The 17,932-nt window shown below is 55.4% G+C and overlaps 2 protein-coding genes across 5 annotated transcripts in view; one reads left to right on the top strand and one right to left on the bottom strand.

Moving 5' to 3' along the window:
* LOC110255850 (uncharacterized) overlaps positions 1-6,592 on the bottom strand; it is a 65,960-nt gene extending 59,368 nt beyond the window's left edge. Inside the window, exons 1-4 of one of the 4 annotated variants that reach the window (XM_084982228.1) lie at positions 5,295-6,592; positions 4,306-4,409; positions 1,717-1,911; positions 1,142-1,220 (exon numbers count right to left, since the gene is read on the bottom strand). In XM_084982228.1, the coding sequence (XP_084838354.1) occupies positions 1,142-1,220; positions 1,717-1,911; positions 4,306-4,330 (299 nt within the window). In that variant the 5' untranslated portion in view covers positions 4,331-4,409; positions 5,295-6,592. Of the gene's footprint in view, positions 1-880; positions 1,625-1,716; positions 1,912-4,305; positions 4,410-5,285 lie in introns of all 4 variants that reach the window. The other 3 variants (XR_014819834.1, XR_014819835.1, XR_014819836.1) reach the window with 3 other exon arrangements.
* Positions 6,593-13,114: 6,522 nt separating this feature from the next.
* On the top strand, positions 13,115-14,293 carry LOC110255849 (G-protein coupled receptor 183). The gene has a single exon (XM_021065853.2). The coding sequence runs from the start codon at positions 13,115-13,117 to the stop codon at positions 14,222-14,224; it is 1,110 nt and encodes a 369-aa protein (XP_020921512.2). The 3' UTR covers positions 14,225-14,293.
* Positions 14,294-17,932: the final 3,639 nt, after the last annotated feature.

The following is a 17,932-nucleotide window of genomic DNA, read 5'->3' as shown; positions in this document are numbered from 1 at the left end:
CAGTGACAAAGGGGGCTGCCAGGGTGCACAGAATGTTCTGGGTATTTCTTATCTAGCTGCTAGCACATGGGGTGTTCAGAACGAAACCCCCCTACCAATGTGTCATTTTTGCATGAGGATTATTTTGAGCTAAAGGCCATTGAGACCCTGTAGGTTTTAGAGTAATTACTGCCCCTCCCCTAACTACCTCGAAGAACTTACACTGGGGATTTTTTTTACAGAAAAAGTTGTTACCAGGGACAAACTTTACCTAAGTGGCCTCATCTCTATATGTCAGGGAAAACACATCTACTGACCCAACGTCTGCTCTTCTTATCACCATGTGAGTGCCCTCCTGTCCTCAGAAACCCCAGGCCCCTACTCCCCTGCTCAGCTGGGGACGGCCCACCGACCTCCTTTTGTCTCAACCTCTCATGGACGTGGGAGGTAAGAATTAAAACGAACCCAACTAGTTTCCTTGAAGATGCGGGTTCGATCCCTAGCCTCGCTCGGTGGGTTGAGAATCCTGCATTGCTGTGGGCTGTGGTGTAGGCAGGCAGCTGCAGCTCCGATTGGACCCCTAGCCTGGGAACCTCCATATGCCACGGGAACGGCCCAAGAAATAGCAAAAAGATAAAAAAAAAAAAAATTTTTTTAATGCGATTTTCTCCTGTTAATCCTCATGTAAATTTAATTCTTAGACCAGCCAGCAGAACCTAGAAGTGTAAGCTTTTCTTCCTTCCAGACAATTTAATGAAAATTGACTGGGTTTATGATTTGCATCCTTTTCTGTTATATGTATACGTAACATATAGGAAACAGATTTCAGCAAAAGCTTACTATAAGAACAGCAAAAGTTTAAGGAGATACTCTTTTTTCCCCCCACTTTTTAGGGCCGTACCTGTGGCATATGGAAGTTCTCAGGCTAGGGGTCGAATTGGAGCTGCAGCTGCTGGCCTACACCACAGCTCACTGCAATGCCAGATCCTTAACCCACTGATTGCAGCCAGGGATCGAACCCACATCCTCATGGATACTAGTGAGATTCGTTTCCACTGTGTCACAACAGGGACTCCAGGAGATACTCCTTTTGAGGTCAACCTCTGCAATGGAAAAACCTTAGAAAGAAGAAGGCGTGCATTCGTCACACATGCACACCCACCTTGATTCTTGGTGACAGTCAGGTGCCCCTGGGGGCCCTGGGCAGGACAGCACCCCCATCCTGCCAGCAGAGCGCGGGTCTAGGAGAAAGCCCGACACAGGGATGTCAACATCATCTAATTTTGTTGATTCTGCGCTTTTTCAGCTACGGGCTCGTCAGCGAAGTCAGGGTTGCAGGCGGGGGTTGTCAGGGCTGGGAAATGAGGAGACCCCAGGGATCTCCCTGGGAGCTGCTTTTCTAACTAAATCTCCCCTGGGGGCATTTTCTTGTGAAAATTTTGCAAACTATCTTCCTGGTCTGAACCACTGGGCATTTCCCTCGCATTCTTGGTTAACATGCAGCCACATGGGCTCATCCCCGCCTCCCCCCACCCCCCCCCGCCCCCTCCGGCCGGCCTGAGGCAAGACGGGTGTTTCTCGTGGATCACGGGCTGCCCCCAGCACAGCACCTTGAGCCTGGACTGTGCTTAAATAGCAATACTGACTGAAAGAGAGAAAGGAGAAAGAATTCAATTAAATCATGGTTTCCTCCTAAAGGAAGAGCACGGGGCTGGTTCCAGTAAACTGAGGGCTTGCCTGCATTCTTGGGGTGTCCTGGAGTGGGAGGCACCCCTGCCTTCTTGAAAAGCATTTGCATGGGAGGCTGTAGCCTGGACTTCAGGGTCCGTAGTGACCTGGGGGACGGCAGGTGACTCACTTGACCTCTCCCGGCTCGCTTCCCCATTTGCAAAGTGGGCAGGAGACCCTGTGGAGTTCCTCTGGCAGGTGACTCTGCAAGGTCAGGAAAAGACAGAAGAGTGGTTGTTGTCCCAGGTTCCACATGCAGCATCACAGGGCTCTCAGTGGCCTCAGGGTACCACACTTCCCACCCAGACCAAAAGCTCCTGTGGGCGTGGACTACACTGCCTCTCTGCCCCTGGGGCCAGCACAGGGTACCAAGCAGGGGCTCGATGAATCTTTTTTTTTTTTTTTTTTTTTGTCTTTTTAGGGCTGCTCCTGTGGCATATGGAGGTTCCCAGGCTAGGGGTCGAATCAGAGCTGTAGCCACTGGCCTACGCCAGAACCACAGCAGCGATCCGAGCTGCGTCTGTGACCCACACCACAGCTCATGGCAACGCCAGATCCTTAACCCACTGAGCAAGGCCAGGGATCAAACCCGCAACCTCATGGTTCCTAGTTGGATTCGTTTCCATTGTGCCACAACGGGAACTCTTAGGCTCGATGAATCTTTGCAGGCAGAAGGCTTTGGACATGATGGGAAGATGAGCCAGCAGCGGCTGTGGCAGGAGGATCCGGGGCAGCAGTACCTCACCAGTGGTCCTGTGTTTGGTAATCACTTACCAAGCACCTCTTCCATGCCAGCCCCGTGTCAGGCCCTCGAGAGACTATGCCTGAGGGCTCGTCACTTCCCACAGGGGCCCACGATCCCACCAAGGGTGGTCATTTGCCGTGTCCACTGATATGGAGACAGGCGGGCTGCTGTGGGAGGTCAGAGGAGAAGCGTCTGGCTTAGGCGGTGGGTGGAGGCAGTCAAGGTAGGCTGCCTGGAGGAGATGGTGCCAGAGCTGTCTTGAGCGAGGAGGAGTTAAGCGGAGTGGACCAGGACACACGGGAGGGGGCAGTGCATTCCCGGCAGAAGGAGCAGCTAACTCCAGGTCAGGGAATTGGGATCGGGCCCTAAGGAAAAGCAGGGCCATTGCACTTTGCAAACAGCCACATACGGGGATGGGGAACATGGCGGGGACTGGAGGGTCAAGGTTGAGAGCCAAGACTGGGACATAGGAAAGCTGTGGCTGTCTTCCTGGAGAGAGATGGGAGACCTGGAGTTCCCGTCGTGGCTCAGTGGTTAATGAATCCAACTAGGAACCATGAGGTTGTGGGTTCGATCCCTGGCCTTGCTCAGTGGGTTAAGGATCTGGCGTTGCCGTGAGCTGTGGTATAGGTCGCAGACGCGGCTCGGATCTAGATTCGACCCCTGGCCTGGGAACCTCCATATGCTGTGAGAGCAGCCCAAGAAATGGCAAAAAGACAAAAAAAAAAGAGAGAGAGAGAGAGAGAGATGGGAGGCCTGGACCACGGCAGTGGCCTCCAGGAGATGGAGGGGGTTCAAGGGCTTGAATGTGTCAGCCTGACCCCAGTGTTCCAGGTGGTGGTCCCACAAGTCCTGGGTGGGAGACGACAAAGTCTGTCTGTGAGAGTCTCTGGTTTCCTGAGGTTACTCCCCCGCACTCGGCAGGAATCCACCTCCCTGCCCCCAAAAGATCTAGGTGTGACCCATGGGTCAGTGAAATATGAGTGAAAGTGACACAAAGAGCCAGTGCCCAGGAGTTCCCCCTGTGGCTCAAGGGGTTAAGAACCCAGTATCCATGAGGATCCTGGTTTGATCCCTGGCCTTGCTCAATGGGTTAAGGATTTGGTGTGGCTGTGGCCAGCAACCTCAGCTCTGACTCGACCCCTAGCCCAGGAACTTCCATATGCTGCAGGGGGGGCCCCTAAAAAGACCAAAAAAAAAAAAAAAAAAAAGGCGCGAGTGCCTGGCTCCCGTTCTCTCCTTTCCTCTGCTGCTGTGGCCGGAAAGGTTTGGCAAATTGTTTCCCATCCTTGTCAGGGTTCCGAACAGGCCTCCCCAAATGTGCCTCTTTCGCATGAGGATTATTTTGAGCTAAAGGGAATCGAGACCCTGCGGGTTCGAGGGAAACCGCTGCTCTCCCCAAATTACCCAGAAGAGTCGAAATTGGGGATTTTTCCCAGGAAAGTTATTACCAAAGAGAAATGTTACCAAAGTGGCCGCAGCTGCATGTCAGGGCAACATCTGTTTCCCCGTCATCCGCTCCTCCCATCGTCCTGCCAGTGGCCCTCCTGTCCTCGGGAGCCCCTGGCCCCCGCCCCTCCCTCAGCACAGGGTGGCCTGTGGCCCTCCTGTGACCCTTCCGGGGCGGAACCTCTCGTGGACCTGGGGTTCCCGTAGGTAAGAATTAAAATGTGATTTTTCTCCTGTTCATCTGCCTCATGTCAGTTTAACTCTTAGACCAGCCAGAAGAACACAGAAGGATGGAGGAAATTTCCTTCCTCCCAGCATCCGCAGCATTTGTCTCTGGGGGACCCCAGTGCCTGGTCCCTCAGCACCCTAAACCCACGCTCTCCCCTGTGACTGCCTCTCCATACGGGTCACCTCCTGCTCTCTGTCCATGCTGGGGTGTCCCTGGCTGCTTCAGGAAGTTCAGCAGAGTGAAGGCAGTCACCACGGTGGAGGGAATAAATATAGAAGTCTATCAACGATTAAATGGATTTTAAAAACGAGGAAGAAACAAATATCACTGTTCCCATGCCCAATCCTTTTCTTCCTCCATCACTTGGGAAAAAAAGAAAAAAAAAGGATAAGGGAGTTCCTGCTGTGGTGCACTGGCTTAGGAATGCGACTGCAGTAGCTTAGGTCCCTGTGGAGGCATGGCTTTGACCCCTGGTCCAGCGCAGTGGGTTAAGGATCCCGTGTGGCTGCAGCTGTGGTATAGTTAGCAGGTGTGGCTCGGGTTCAATCCCTGGCCTGGGAACTTCCATATGCCTTGGGTGTGGCCATTAAAAGAAGGGGGATAAAGGCATGAGCTTCCCAGACCCCTGCCCCCCACCCCCACCCCCGGGGGAATGGCTGAACCCGGTACTAAACCACATGGTGCCTCTCTGCTTACGCTCTGGGCTGCAGATGCTCATGGAACACAGATGAACAAACCACAGAGATGAGATAGGGGCGCCACGCCTGCTTTCCTTGGGCAGGTACAGATTACATCAGAAATCAGTGCCCTGTGAAGCTGCTTTAAGGGTAACACCCAGAGGGTCGCCAGGCTCAGGTGTCACCAGCCACAGCTGCAGGGGCTCCACCCTCCCCAGGATCAGCAGGCACCGAGTCTTTCTGTCCTTCGGATCTGGATGACACTACCCCTTGGCCACCTCCTTCACCTCCAGCCCTGGCTGCAAAACTCCTGGTCACTGGACCTATTAAAATGTGCATCTGGATCTTTGATGCAACGGGCTGTGTGGCCTTAGACAAACTGCTTAACCTCTCGGAGCCTCATTCGCCTCAGCTGTAAAATGGGGATAACAGCCGTAATTACATAGCAGTGACGAGCATACATTATATCTCAAAGTACCTAAATCACCTGAGGAGTCATGACGTCTGTCAGGGACAGAGTCGCAGGTGTGCTTCATGCCGCTGTGTCAGGCCGTCCTCATCCGTCACTGCAAAGTCACGTTGCATTGAGAGCCTGGTGGGAGTCAAGAGGTAATTGTTCTCCTGCCCATGTTCACGGGCCTCCTGAATCCTGGCGCCCCATGGACTAGGTGATGCCTCCTACACCTTCCACTGTAGCAGCCCCTAAAGATAGAAGAACCCGAGCAGTACCCACCCCTGCAGAGCTCATCAGCTGGTTGAGATGAAACAGCCCTGCCCAAGAAACAGGGTGAAATCCAGGTGATAGGCACAGGGTGGTGGGTGCCAGGGGTGGGGGTGGGGGGCTGCTCCTTGGTCAAGGGCATAAATGAGCGGGCAAGATGCTAAATCATAAAGGATCTGCTAGGTTCCAGGCCAAGGTCGCGTGAAGGGGCTCACGGCTGTGTGGCTGTGAACATGATGGGGCCAGCCCAGTGCTGTCCAGTCCCACGTCCCCATGATGGAGACCCGAATATGCCACCCACATGTGCTACTTGGGCAAAAGGATTATTTTGAGCAGAAGGCCATTCAGAAAAATAGCAGAAACAGAGATCTCCGCCCTCTGCCTATCTGGCTAAAAAAAGCAGGACATACATTTCCCTTTGTGAGGGCATTTTGCCCCCAGACCAGGAAGAGAGCAACTCTTCATGGCCGGAGAGGGCTTGAGATGCAGCCCTGGGCCGTGCAGAGGAACGTGCACCGCAAACCTGCCCGACAGGCCTCCCCCCTACACCGCCACCCCTCTGCCCCCGTCTCCTCAGTCTGTTAGTGTCCACCATGCAGCAGCGCGCGTGTGATCTGGGCCCGGGCCCTTGGGGTCCTCACGTCTTTTCTGTGAAGGCTCCCAGGCCACGCGGAAGGGAACACGAATGCCAAATAACATGGGGGCGCCTCTTCTTACATTAATCTGTCTTTTGTCAGTTTAATGGGCAGGGCCCCAGCCCCGAAGCCCAGGAGGGCAGAAGAAAAATGTTTTCCCTTCCCCCTGCACACACACACACACACACACACACACGCACGCACGCAAGCACGCATGCACGCACGCCCTCCTAGCTCGAAGTTGGTGCTCAGTAAATTCTTGGTGAACCACGAATGACCAGTGCGGGAGGATCCTATAGCGTCTTGCACTTCTTGGGCCTCTAGGCCTCTCCTTTCTGAGGGAGAATCCTGAACGCCTGGAGGACACAGATGAAGGTTCTTCTAGGGTCGAAGTCAGGCACCTGCAGAAATTGCATTCGTTCTTCTGGGCTGTGGGAGGGAAGTTTATGGTCAAGGTTGCAGGGAAGACAGGGCTTCTTTACTTAAATTCTCTCCAACAGATCTGCAGCTTTAGGGGGTGTTTTTCGGGGCCCAGTGCACACAAGGGAACATTGGGGGCCCTGTCAGTGGGAGGCCAGTTAGGGGAGTGTGTAACCCACATTCTGCACTGGGGTGACCGAGGCAGGAGCGAGGCCTTGCCAGACACACAGAGCTCGGGGGCCGAGAGCGTCTCTGGCCTGGCTGCTCACCGAAGTGGCTTCTCTGGGTGCTGGAGACAGCTCAGAAGGAAGCACACACTCACAGCCCCAGGACGACAGGGAAATGAGAAGAGGAAAGTGGTGGCTGGAGGCAGCTGCAGACACCTTGGCGTCATTTGCCGTCCAGCCCACCTGGCCCCTGCCGAGAGCAGCCCTCGCATCAGGGCTGTGAACGGGCTTCCAGGCGCCTGTTGCCTGGACCACAGACCCAGGACACCCCGAGCCGGGCTGCATCTCCCCTCGCTCCCCGGTCCCCCCAGCCTGGGCTTGGCAGGGTCCCCAGATTTGGCAGGCACGTCTTGCTTTGCTTTGCTCCTCGCCCCCGGGTTTTTGGCTGCTTTTGAAGTTCCTGGCTGGGGTGTCGTCACAGCTAGGGTCTGACGCGGGGGCAGAGAAATGGCACAGAAGGGACCCTGGTTCCTAGAGCCGCTTCCCCCCCACTCGCTCCTTCTTGGGAGAGCAGAGGCCAGGCCCCCACGGGAGGCCTTGTGGCTGAGGCAGCTGGTCCTGTGGCAGGGAGATCACTTTGGCTGATACCCTGGGTGGTTTCTTTGCCTTTTCTTCTTCTTTTTTTTGCAGCAGGGCTGGGCGAAGGGAAGAGAGTGTGGAGTCCAGTGCGGGAACTGATTCAATTCCTGTTGAGGGGTGCGCGCTCGGGGCCACCTGGGAATGCACCTGGCCAAGGGACGAGGCCCTGCCAGGCGCCCTGCGTGTCACCCTTGGGAAACGAGGTAAGCGACCGGGTGAGGCTGGCCGAGCAGGGGAGAGGGCGGCCCGCGGGGCTCAGAGAGAAAGGCACAGGTGGCAGCTGTGCCTCACACACCCTCTTTCTGCAGCAGGTGGAGCATCCCTGCCCAGTCCTCAGCACCCCCCACCGTTTCCTGACTGGGCAGAAGGACCCAAGGCCTGCATCAGCCTCACGACACAGAGGGACACCGCTGCTAGGACCGGGCTGCCTTCCTTGGGCCGGACCCAGGGGTGTAATCCTTAGAACCCTCTGGATGCCCTTCTGATCTCTCTCCTCGGCATGGCTGTGCTAGGTGATAAGCCCTTAACGGGAGCACACCTTGGCCTCCACAATCACAGCTGGGTGAGTCTTGAGAGGTAGATACTCCAGTGAGTGGGAGATGTGGCGGTCACTTCGTGTTAAGACGGAAAAGACTGCAGGGGCGGGCACATGTCCCTTCGCCCCTTCTGGCTTCTTTGGCTGGCCTGATCACTGAGTTGACAACAGACAGCTTCACAGGAGAAAAACAAAGAAAAGCTTAATAACATGTAGCCTGGGAACGAGCCAGGGAAGCCGAGTAACTTGCCGAAATGGCTGGAGCCATCCCCACGAGTGCTCCTTCCGCTAAAGACGCGGTGGGGGCCGTGGGGGTGGGAGAGGGACCAGGAAAAGAGCACAGCAAACAGCGCCGGTAGCTCTGCACGTCCAGGTTGTCGCCTCTGCACCTGCTAGAGTTGCTAGATCTTGGGTCCAGCAAGGGAGACACGTCCAGATCGAAATGCCTTCTACCAAGGGTAACTTCACTTGGTTTTCAGAGCTTCTCCTGGGCCTGTGGTTTCTTGAAAATAATCAGCTTAAAACAATCCTTAGGCCGAACGAAGAGCTGCATTTTGGGATGGAAATTCCGCTCTTCTGCGAGACCCGCAGTGGGACATGACCTGGAGAAATGTGATGCTCTGTGCTTGTGGCGGGGACCCCGGGATGGGGATGACCCCACCTAAGGGCTGGGGAGCGCACCTTGGGCAGGTGTGGGCCAGAGCCCACGGGGCACAGACCGACGGGCCAGGCCCTGGGCAGCTCGTGCCCGCAGTGGGCAGGATGTTCGTCCCAAGTTTCGTACCTGCCTCAGTGAGCAGGGGGAGGGAGGACAGGCCAGCAGGTCGGAGGCGTTAGGGCCCCTCTCTTGACCACTCTTAGTTCGGGTCCTATCCCCAGACTCAGAGCTGTGACAGCATTCACCCAGCCCTCGGGGGTGGCTGTGACTTCTCAGTGGGTGCCCCGGGAAGGGGCATTGCGGGGCTTCCAGCGGCACCCACCGTCCAGGGAGCTTGTTTTTGTGCCAAATACCAAAAAGGGAAGAAGAGGCTCACGGGCCAGGGTTGCTGAGGTTGCAGGGGCCCAGCCGAGGAGTGAGTCAGGGGAGAAGGGACCTGCCAGTGGCCCTCAGATGCTGCACAAGCGTGGAAGGGCGGTGGACGCTGCAGCGGCTGGAGGATTCGGGAGGAGGTGGCACTGAGTGGGGCCCTGGGGTTATGCCTGCCTGAGGGGGCGTCTCTCTAGGGACCAGTCCTGTTCTCATGCCCAGTGAGTCCCCAGCAGACAAGGAGGGGTTCCCCATTACTGCTCTGTGATTGCAACTGCTCTGTGAGTGCGGCCTGAGGACCGGATTGTTCTGGGAAGAAAAGGGTGAAGAAGAGCCTTCCCTCTCATTCGGGGCTGGCAGCACCTCTGGGGAATCCCAGGCCTGGTGCCCAGGCCACATGGCACATGGGTGTGTGAGAGGGTGTGTGACCACGTGTGTGTGTGTGTGTGTGTGTGTGTGTGTAAGTGGATGTGTGAGAGGGCGGGCAGGCAGGAGGCTATCCTGGGGCTGTTTCTCCAAAGACCTCTGGGCTCGGGGACTCAGAGGCAAGGGCTTTGGGAAGCATGGGGGTCAGAGCCCTGGGCTGGGAGGCGAGAAGGGAAGCGGTCCTTTCTCTGGAGGGTCAGTCCCTTCCTAACTCCTGAGCTGGGCATGCGCAGTGCTCCAGAGACCCTCCCTCCCCCCCTCCCCTCCCTGGAGGCGGCTCAGGGACAGAAGTGGGAACAGGTGAGCCACCTTTTCACTTTGGTCCTCCAGCCCGGCGAAGGCGGCTCCTTCAGCGCCGGTCCAGACGCACACGCCTTTTTACGCACTGAAGGGCTTGGGATGCTAGAAAAACAGCCCTCTTGCGGGAGTCTACTTTTTTTTTTTTTTAGGTTTTAAAACCCAACAATTTTAAAAAATTAAAGTGTCGTTGATGTACAATTTTGTGCCAATTTCTGCTGCACATTCCTTTTCTGATATTATCTTCCTCCATGTCCTATCCCAAGAGATTGGCTGTGGGTGTGGTTCCCTGTGCTGCACAGAGGACCTCCTTGCTTGTCCATCCTAAACGTAGTAGTTTGCATCTCTCACTTGTAAGTAGAACAACATAAAACAAAATAGCAGAAGAGGGATTACATGGGTTCCAATGTATTGATTATTTACTGGTATTTTACCAGTCAAGCTTAGAAGAAAGCAAAGTATAAAGAGTGCTGGTAATGGCTTCTCTATTTAGCAGGTTTTCACCTGCACTGTTTATCTTGTCAACCAGAGCATAACCTCCAGGCGGTGAAGACTCGATTCTTTTGCATCTTCTGACTGTAGCCAGTAGCCGGCATAGCTCTGGAGAATGTCTTGATAAAACTTAAAATGTTTCTAAGTCATTTTTTAGGGAATCTGACTTTATCTACAGTCTATCTACCTAATCATCTCTATATTATCTAATCGCTATTATCTGTATCATCTATCTATCTATCTATCTTTTATCTACCATCTATTTCCCTAGCTACCTAACTGCATATCTATCTATCATCCATCCATTCATCCACCCATCATCCTGAGGTTTGAAGGGCTTTTCAGGGCTTCTCTATCTACCGCCAGCCTGGCTCCTCTTACTTCCCATTTGAAAGCTGCCCCTTCTCCATCTGTAGATGCTGGACAGAGCTTCCTATGCCTTGGATGGTATGAGGCACAATCTACAGCAGGCTCCTTTCCAGCCAACCTCCAATCAGTAAAGGAGGGGACAGAAAGCTGTGTTCTGACTCAAGTGAGGGTTGGGGGCTTATGGAGCTGGTGCCCTGCAGGCCAGCGCCTGAGTGTACAAGTTCAGCATCTCCACCTGGATCTCTGGTCTGGGTTCGAGGAGCTGCCGCGGCCCTTGGATAAGCTACACACCTGAGGTATGGCTCAGGGCTCACATGTTCATCACCTGGACTGTCACCCTGGCTGCACCTGCTGCACGGAGAGCATGGGGTAGACAGGGCCTACTAAAACGAAACCACCTGCGACTCACCAGCCCCACTCCTACCTATGTACTCAGCAAAATGTACACTTCTGTGTCACCAAAGACACAGGAAGGTGCATGCGTAGCTGAACCTGATATAACAATGGCAGAAACGTTCATTAACTGTAGGACGGCTGTATCTAGCCGTCATACAGCGGCCCGCCACACAGCAATGAGCAGGAGTGAACCACAGCCACACCCCACAGCGGGTGAACCTCACAAACTGACGCTGACCCCAAGGAGCTCTAGGTGTAAGAGGGCACAGGCACAGAGCGTGTGATTTCACAGACTCAAAGTTCAGAAGCAGGCACGATGGGCTGTGATTTTAGAAGTTAGGGCAGTTGCCCTTGAGTGGAGGTAGAGATGGGGTGGGGGCGCTCGTGAGGTAGTTCCTGATCTGGGTGCTAATCACACAGATGCGTCCACTCGGCAGAAATGGTCAAGCTGTACTTTTATGATTTGTACCCATCCTTGCATGTGTGTGGGTTGTGAATTTCACACGGTTGCAAATTCCTTGACATTCCTCCTATGGAGAGGGAGGGGCTATGTCCCCTCTTGATTCTGGGTGGGCTGTGACTCGCTTGTAATGGATAGAAGGTGGCGGAAACGATGATGCCACCCTTCCGAGGCTAGCTGAGAAAAGGTGAGGCAGTATTGCTGTTGTTTCAATGTATGGCCGCACCTGCGGCATATGGAGCATCCCAGGCCAAGGGTCGAATTGGACCTGCAGCTGCAGGCCTACATCACAGCCACAGCAACACCAGATCTGAGCCACGTCTGGGACTTACAATGCTGCCTGTGGCAACACCAGATCCTTAACCAACTGAGAAAGGCCGGGGATCGAACCTGTATCCTCGTGGATACTATGTCATGTTCTTAACCCACTGAGCCACAATAGGCTCCGATGCAATGTTTTTAAATATGGTGTGTTAGTAGAAAATCTGACAGTCAGTAACGCCAACAGATCAGCAGCTGATTGCTACTGAAAAAGATAACTTGTTGATGCCAAGAAGAGAGGGCAGGCCACGTCACGGGGGTGACAGGGGAAGCGCTGGGGTCTGTTGGGAGATGGAGGGAGAGGAGCCTTTACTGTGGTTTCTGTGGGAGGGAATGGGGCAGGCAAGGCAAGCAGGCTTAAGACTGGCTAGGCTGCATCATCTCAGGGGGCTCTGGACAGAGGGGCCGCCCCTGGTACCTGGCTCTGGGGTGATCAGGGCAGGTGGAGAGCAGCCCAGAACGTAAGAGCCTAAAACAGGAGGTGGCTGGGGTGTGACCCTGGAATGGTTGGTTTGCATTGGAAAAGTGCACTCAAGGAACTGGCTAAGCCAGGGAAGGGCCGTCCCCCCAGGGCCAGCCAGGCCCCAAGGTGTCAAAGCATCCGAATACAGAACATGAAGGACGTGGAGCTTCCACCTAGTTCCCGAGACACTTGACTGTGGAGCCGCAAGCTGCTGTGTAAGAAATCGAGTTCCTTTCAGGCCGTCATGCTGTGAGGAAGCCCCCACCCCGTGAGGCACCCTCAGGAAGGGGCTTTAGCCCCAGGTGAGGCTTCGGCTAAAAGCCAGCATCGACCACCACTCGTTCGAGCAGAACCACCTCCAGAGGGTCCCAGCCTCTCCTGTGAGCGACCCTCAAAGACGGATTCTTCCCCGCTGAGGCCCCCAATGTCGGGGGGCAGAAAAAGCCATTCCCACTATGTTCTATTCAAACCCTGACCATGAAGATAGTAAATACATATTTTAAGCTGATAATCTGGGGAGAGATTCTCTTTTACACAGAAACAATGCTGGAATAGTACGTTACGCTTTAGCCAAAAGTTTTCTTGAAAAGAGCTATGTGGTGTTCCTGTCATGGCTCAGCGGTAACGAACCTGACGAGCATCCATGAGGATGTGGGTTCGATTCCTGGTCTTGCTCAGTGGATTAAGGATCTGGCCTTGCCATGAGCTGTGGTGTAGGTTGCAGATGAGGCTTGGATCCTGCATTGCTGTGGTTGTGGTGTAGGCTGGCAGCTGCAGCTCCGATTTGACCCCTAGCCTGGGAACTTCCATATGCCGCGAGTGTGGCCCTAAAAATACCGAAAAAAAAAAAAAAAAAAAAAAAAAAAGAGCTATGCTTTTCATGTGCATGCGGCTTCAGTAAATTATGATTACTATATGGAAGCAGAACTCCCCCCCCAGATGCAATATTACATTTTAATTTCTTTGTCTCCCAAGGACCTCTACGCCCCGGCCTCCAGCACGGCTGACCCTCTCGTCCACCAGGCCAACTCCTGCCTCTCTCACCACCCACCCCGGGCGGTCAGCGTGGCGCTCTCTCTGTTCTACGCAGCCCTCCTGGTCTTCAGCGCCCTGGGAAACATCCTTGCCCTTTGCCTTGCCTATCAGAAGGGCAAGAAGATCAACTCAACGGGCATCTACTTGGTCCACCTGGCGGTGTCCGACCTCCTGTTCACCCTGGCCCTGCCCGGAAAGATCGTCTATTACATGCTGGACTTCAGCTGGCCTTTTGGGGGCGCCTTCTGCAGGCTGACGGCCCTCATCCTCTACCTGAACACCTACTCGGGGATCTACCTGATGACATGCGTGAGCGTGGACCGGTCCCTGGCTGTGGCCCGCGCCCGCCCGTGTCCCCGGCCCCGCGAGCCCGGGCGGGCCAGGCTGGCCTGCGTGGCTGTCTGGGCCCTGGCGTCCCTGCAGACGGCGCCCCTGCTCTTGATCCCCATGAGCAAGCGGGTGGCCGGCAGGCTGACCTGCATGGAGTTCGAGAGCGTGGAGCCGGTGCTCGGGCTGCCCGTCCTGGTCCTGGGGACCTCGGCCGTGAGCTTCTGTGGGCCGGCGGGCATCCTCCTCTTCTGCTACCTGAAGGTCACCTTGAAGCTGTGCCGGACGGCGCAGGACAGCCCTCTGACGAGCGGGAAGCGGCACTACCGCCGGGCCTGCCTGCTCACGCTGGTGGTGCTGGTGGCCGTGGCTGTGTGCTTCGTCCCCTATCACCTCAACGTCATCCAGTTCATGGTGAGGAAGCTGCTCCGCCGGCCAACCTGCCCCGAGCAGAGGGCTTTCAAGCTGTGCCTCCAGCTCACCGTGTGCATCATGAACTTGAACTGCGGCATCGACCCCGTCATCTATTCCTTTGCATCCACGCGGTACAGGAAACGGCTCCTCGGCATTTTGAAACTCAAAGCCTCAGCGTCCTCCTCCTCTCCCTCCCTGGGGAAAAATTCCTCAGAAACAGGAAGTGTCAACCAGACGGGGGGCTCTGCTCCCTTAGAGGAGAACGAGGTCTAATAGGTCATGGGCTTTAAGACTGGATCCCAGGCTGGCTGGCTGGGTTTGGGGGCCTGAAGCTTATATACTTTCGAGGGTGGGTTCTTTAAGAAAAAGGATAAAAGACAATAGAGGCAAAATCAGGTCCAAGGTCTTGGATGCCAAGTGAGGAGCCCAGAAACGTGAACTCATCAGCTCCACAGTGAATCCACCTCTGCTGGGGCCTAAGAGACGCCCTGCATCCTTGGCCTTGGAGGGCTGTGCCGTTTCTTCCAAGAAAAGAATATTTTCACAGCAAATGCAGACAAGACTGGGGCTTGGCTGAGCCCCAGACCCGCAACTGAGACTAGGTTTCCAACGTGGGGCGGCAAGCTGGTGTGGAGAGCGAACATGCTCCTGCCTCCACAGGGAAATTTCCAGGAGCTTAGAGTTACCATGTACAAAAATGCCAGAGTTTTCCTGAGAAAGTCAGAGAACGCGGGGAGGATGCGCTCCAAGTTGTTGCCCTGGGGCCGCCTCTGGGGTTGGGGTGGGAGGTTGGGGGGATGGACAGGGTGTTTGCTTTCGTAGGAAAAGTCTGGATCTGGTGCGGGGGCGACGCGTGACCCTCCCGTGTGCGCGGGGACAGGGTTGCGGAGGAAGAAGGTAGGAACGCGGACCTGGGCTTTTCACGTGTCTTGTGCGTGTCAGGGGAGTGTTGTTTACATTCGAGCAAAGAACCCTTTCACGGCACCTGCTTGTGTTCACAGCAAAGCACAGAGCATTTCGACCTGGGCAGTTTCGAGTTTTGTGAAATAAAACACCCGTTTCCCTGCCGAAGTGTGGGGAGCGCCAGGGCGGGTGTGGCGTCTGTCTCAGCCCGACCTGTTCACTGTCCTCACGGCCACCCCCCATCCCCAGACCTCATCAGCCCCTCGCTCCCCGCGTCTCCCCAGCCCTCAAGCTTCAGACGGGCCCTCCTTGAGGTCATCCCGGCCTCTAGCCTACAGTGACCCTCTTCTGCTCCGGGTGATGGGCTTCCTGCATCTCACAATTTATTTATTTTTTATTTTTTTATTATTTTTTGTCTTTTTGCTATTTCTTTGGGCTGCTCCCGTGGCATATGGAGGTTCCCAGGCTAGGGGTCGAATCAGAGCTGTAGCCGCTGGCCTACGCCAGAGCCACAGCAACGCAGGATCCGAGCCGCGTCTGCAACCTACACCACAGCTCACGGCAACACCAGATCGCTAACCCACTAAGCAAGGGCAGGGACCGAACCTGGAACCTCATGGTTCCTAGTTGGTTTCTTTAACCACTGCGCCACGACGGGAACTCCTGCATCTCACAATTTCAACAGGGAGATGCACGTCATCATTACCGGGACCACAAGGTCCCAGGGTTCAGTCCACACCCAGGCCTCTAGAGCAGTGGTTCTCAACGTGTGGTTCCTGGACCAGTAGCATCAGCACCACCTGGAGACTTGTTAGAAATGCACATCCGGAGTTCCTGTCGTGGCGCAGTGGAAACAAATCCGACTAGGAACCATGAAGTTGTGGGTTTGATCTCTGGCCTCGCTCAGTGGGTTAAGGATCTGGTGCTGCCGTGAGCTGTGGTGTAGGTCGCAGATGTGGCTTGGATCTGGCGTTGCTGTGGTTGTGGTGTAGGCCGGCGGCTACAGCTCCGATTCGACCCCTAGCCTGGGACCCTCCATATGCCCTGGGTGCAGCCCTAAAAGGACAAAAAAAAAAAAAAAAAAGAAAGAAAGAAAGAAAGAAAATGCCCATCTTTGGGCTGCAGCCCAGACCTGCTGAACCAGCTGCTGTGTGTGCGTGTGGCGGGGGGAGCCTGGCCTCAGTGTCTTAACAAGCCCTCTGGGTCATCCTGCTCAGGCCTGAACAGCACCGGTCCTCCTTGGAGATGTGCCAGCCTCTCTCCTGCCCACTGGAGGGGTTTGCTGGGGCTGCTGTAATAAAGTACCATCAACTGGGTGACTTAAAACAATAATGGACTCCCACAGTCCGGGAGGCTAAAAGTTCAAAATCAAGGCATCCTGGGGCTGGTTCCTCCTGAGGCTGTGAGGGAGAACTCGGCCCACGCCTCTCCTAGCTCCCGGCGACTGGCAGCATTCTCCGGCTTAGGGCACCATCCTGACCTCTGCCTCCATCTTCGCCTGATGTTCTCCTCGTGTGTCTCCATTGTCACGTGGCATTTTCTTTTTCTTTTTTTCTTTTTTTTTTGGGCCGCACCTGCAGCATATGGAGGTTCCCTGGCTAGGGGCTGAACTGCAGCTGCAGCTGCTGGCCTACATCACAGCTCATGTCAACACTGGATCCTTAACCCACTGAGCTGAGCCTGGGATTGAACCCATGTCCTCAGGATACTAGTCTTGTTTGTTATCACTGCGCCACAGTGGGAACTCTCCAGGTGGCATTTTCTTCTCTTCCTAAGGACCTGGTCATCCTGGATTAGGCCCACCCTAGTGACCTCACCTGAACTTGACCACACCTGCGAAGACCCTCTCCCATTAAGGCCATGCACACAGGTATCGGGGGTAAGGGTGTCACCCTAGCGTGTGGGGGTGACGAAAGTCCAACTCATCACACCCGCCCTTTCTGAGCACCCCCTCTTTCCAGACACTCTTCTGAGTCTCACCCTATCCCCTGAGCCCTCCCGGCTCTGAGCCCCTGTAACCACATCAGAGCCCCACGGCCAAGGTGAGACTTGGAGGGAGGCGTAAAGGGTCTGCCTTAAATGCTAGGTGGGTAAAAAATAAAGCCACGGTCACGGTTTGTTTTTCAGGTCCAGTCGAAATACTCCCATGTTCAGGTGGAACCGTCAGAGCGACCCCCTGGGAGGGTCCCCTCCCCTGCGTGTGGGAGCTTCGTCCAGAGGAAGGCACAGGCCCAGGGGGCCCTGTAGGTCGGGGCTCTATAGCGAGGTCCCCGAGTCCCAATCCTGGGGCGTGGGCAAGCAGCGAGGCGTCCGGGAGATTCTACCCTTGGGTGGAAGGTCTCATGACGACTTCTAAGAATTTTAGTCACTTGACATTTTCAGGAGGAAGAGCAGAGAGTTTCATAAATGTCGTTCGTAGGTGCCCAAATGCTCCTGCAGGCGCTTGGCTTTCTCCAGAAAGCACGTGCCCACTGAGAAGTCCTCTTCCTCGGCATAACCACAGGCCGCAAGTCAACCACTGCCCAGCTTTCACTACGGTTTTCCTTCTCACTTCGCCAAGGGACAGCACGCGGGACAGGCACAGAGATGAAGTCCCTCTGGAGGTGCGGGGGTTGAGGGCAGCCAGGCTCAGGACTGGCCACACACATCCCTCACGACAGGGACGCCCTGGTTCCTCTGCCCTTAAAAGCTGGTTTGGGAGTTCCCTTGCGGTGCAGCAGGTTAGGGATCTGGCATTGTTGCAGCTGTGGTGTGGGTTTTGATCCTGGCCAAGGAACTTCCACGTGTTTCGGGTAAGGCCAAAAAAAAACAACCCCAAAAAACCCCCAAAAAGCTGGCTTGCCACTTGCAGTTCCCAAGAGGAGGGGCAGCGGGGCCACGCAGGGGAGCAGCAGGGGAGGGGGGGTCCCGGGGCAGAGGGAGGGGGCGAACGTGGGCAGGAGCTTTTCCCGTGGGTCTCTCGGGAAAGGCAGGGCAGGCTGAGGACTGGCTGGTGAGGGTCGCCGCGGGGGCTGTTTCCCCGGCCTGCTTCTTGGCCCCGCGGTGCCCGGTGCCCGTGGACAGCGGCCTGGAATGTGA

Source organism: Sus scrofa, chromosome 11, assembly GCF_054392235.1.
Source record: "Sus scrofa isolate SSC_HxYL_T2T_F1_AM1 chromosome 11, Sscrofa_HxYL_maternal_Yorkshire_Landrace_v2.0, whole genome shotgun sequence".
Lineage (NCBI taxonomy): Eukaryota > Metazoa > Chordata > Mammalia > Artiodactyla > Suidae > Sus > Sus scrofa.
This window is presented reverse-complemented; position numbering and strand designations above follow the sequence as displayed.

Coding starts and splice junctions, on each gene's coding strand:
- LOC110255849 (XM_021065853.2), top strand. CDS start 13,115: ATGCAATATTACATTTTAATTTCTTTGTCTCCCAAGGACCTCTACGCC.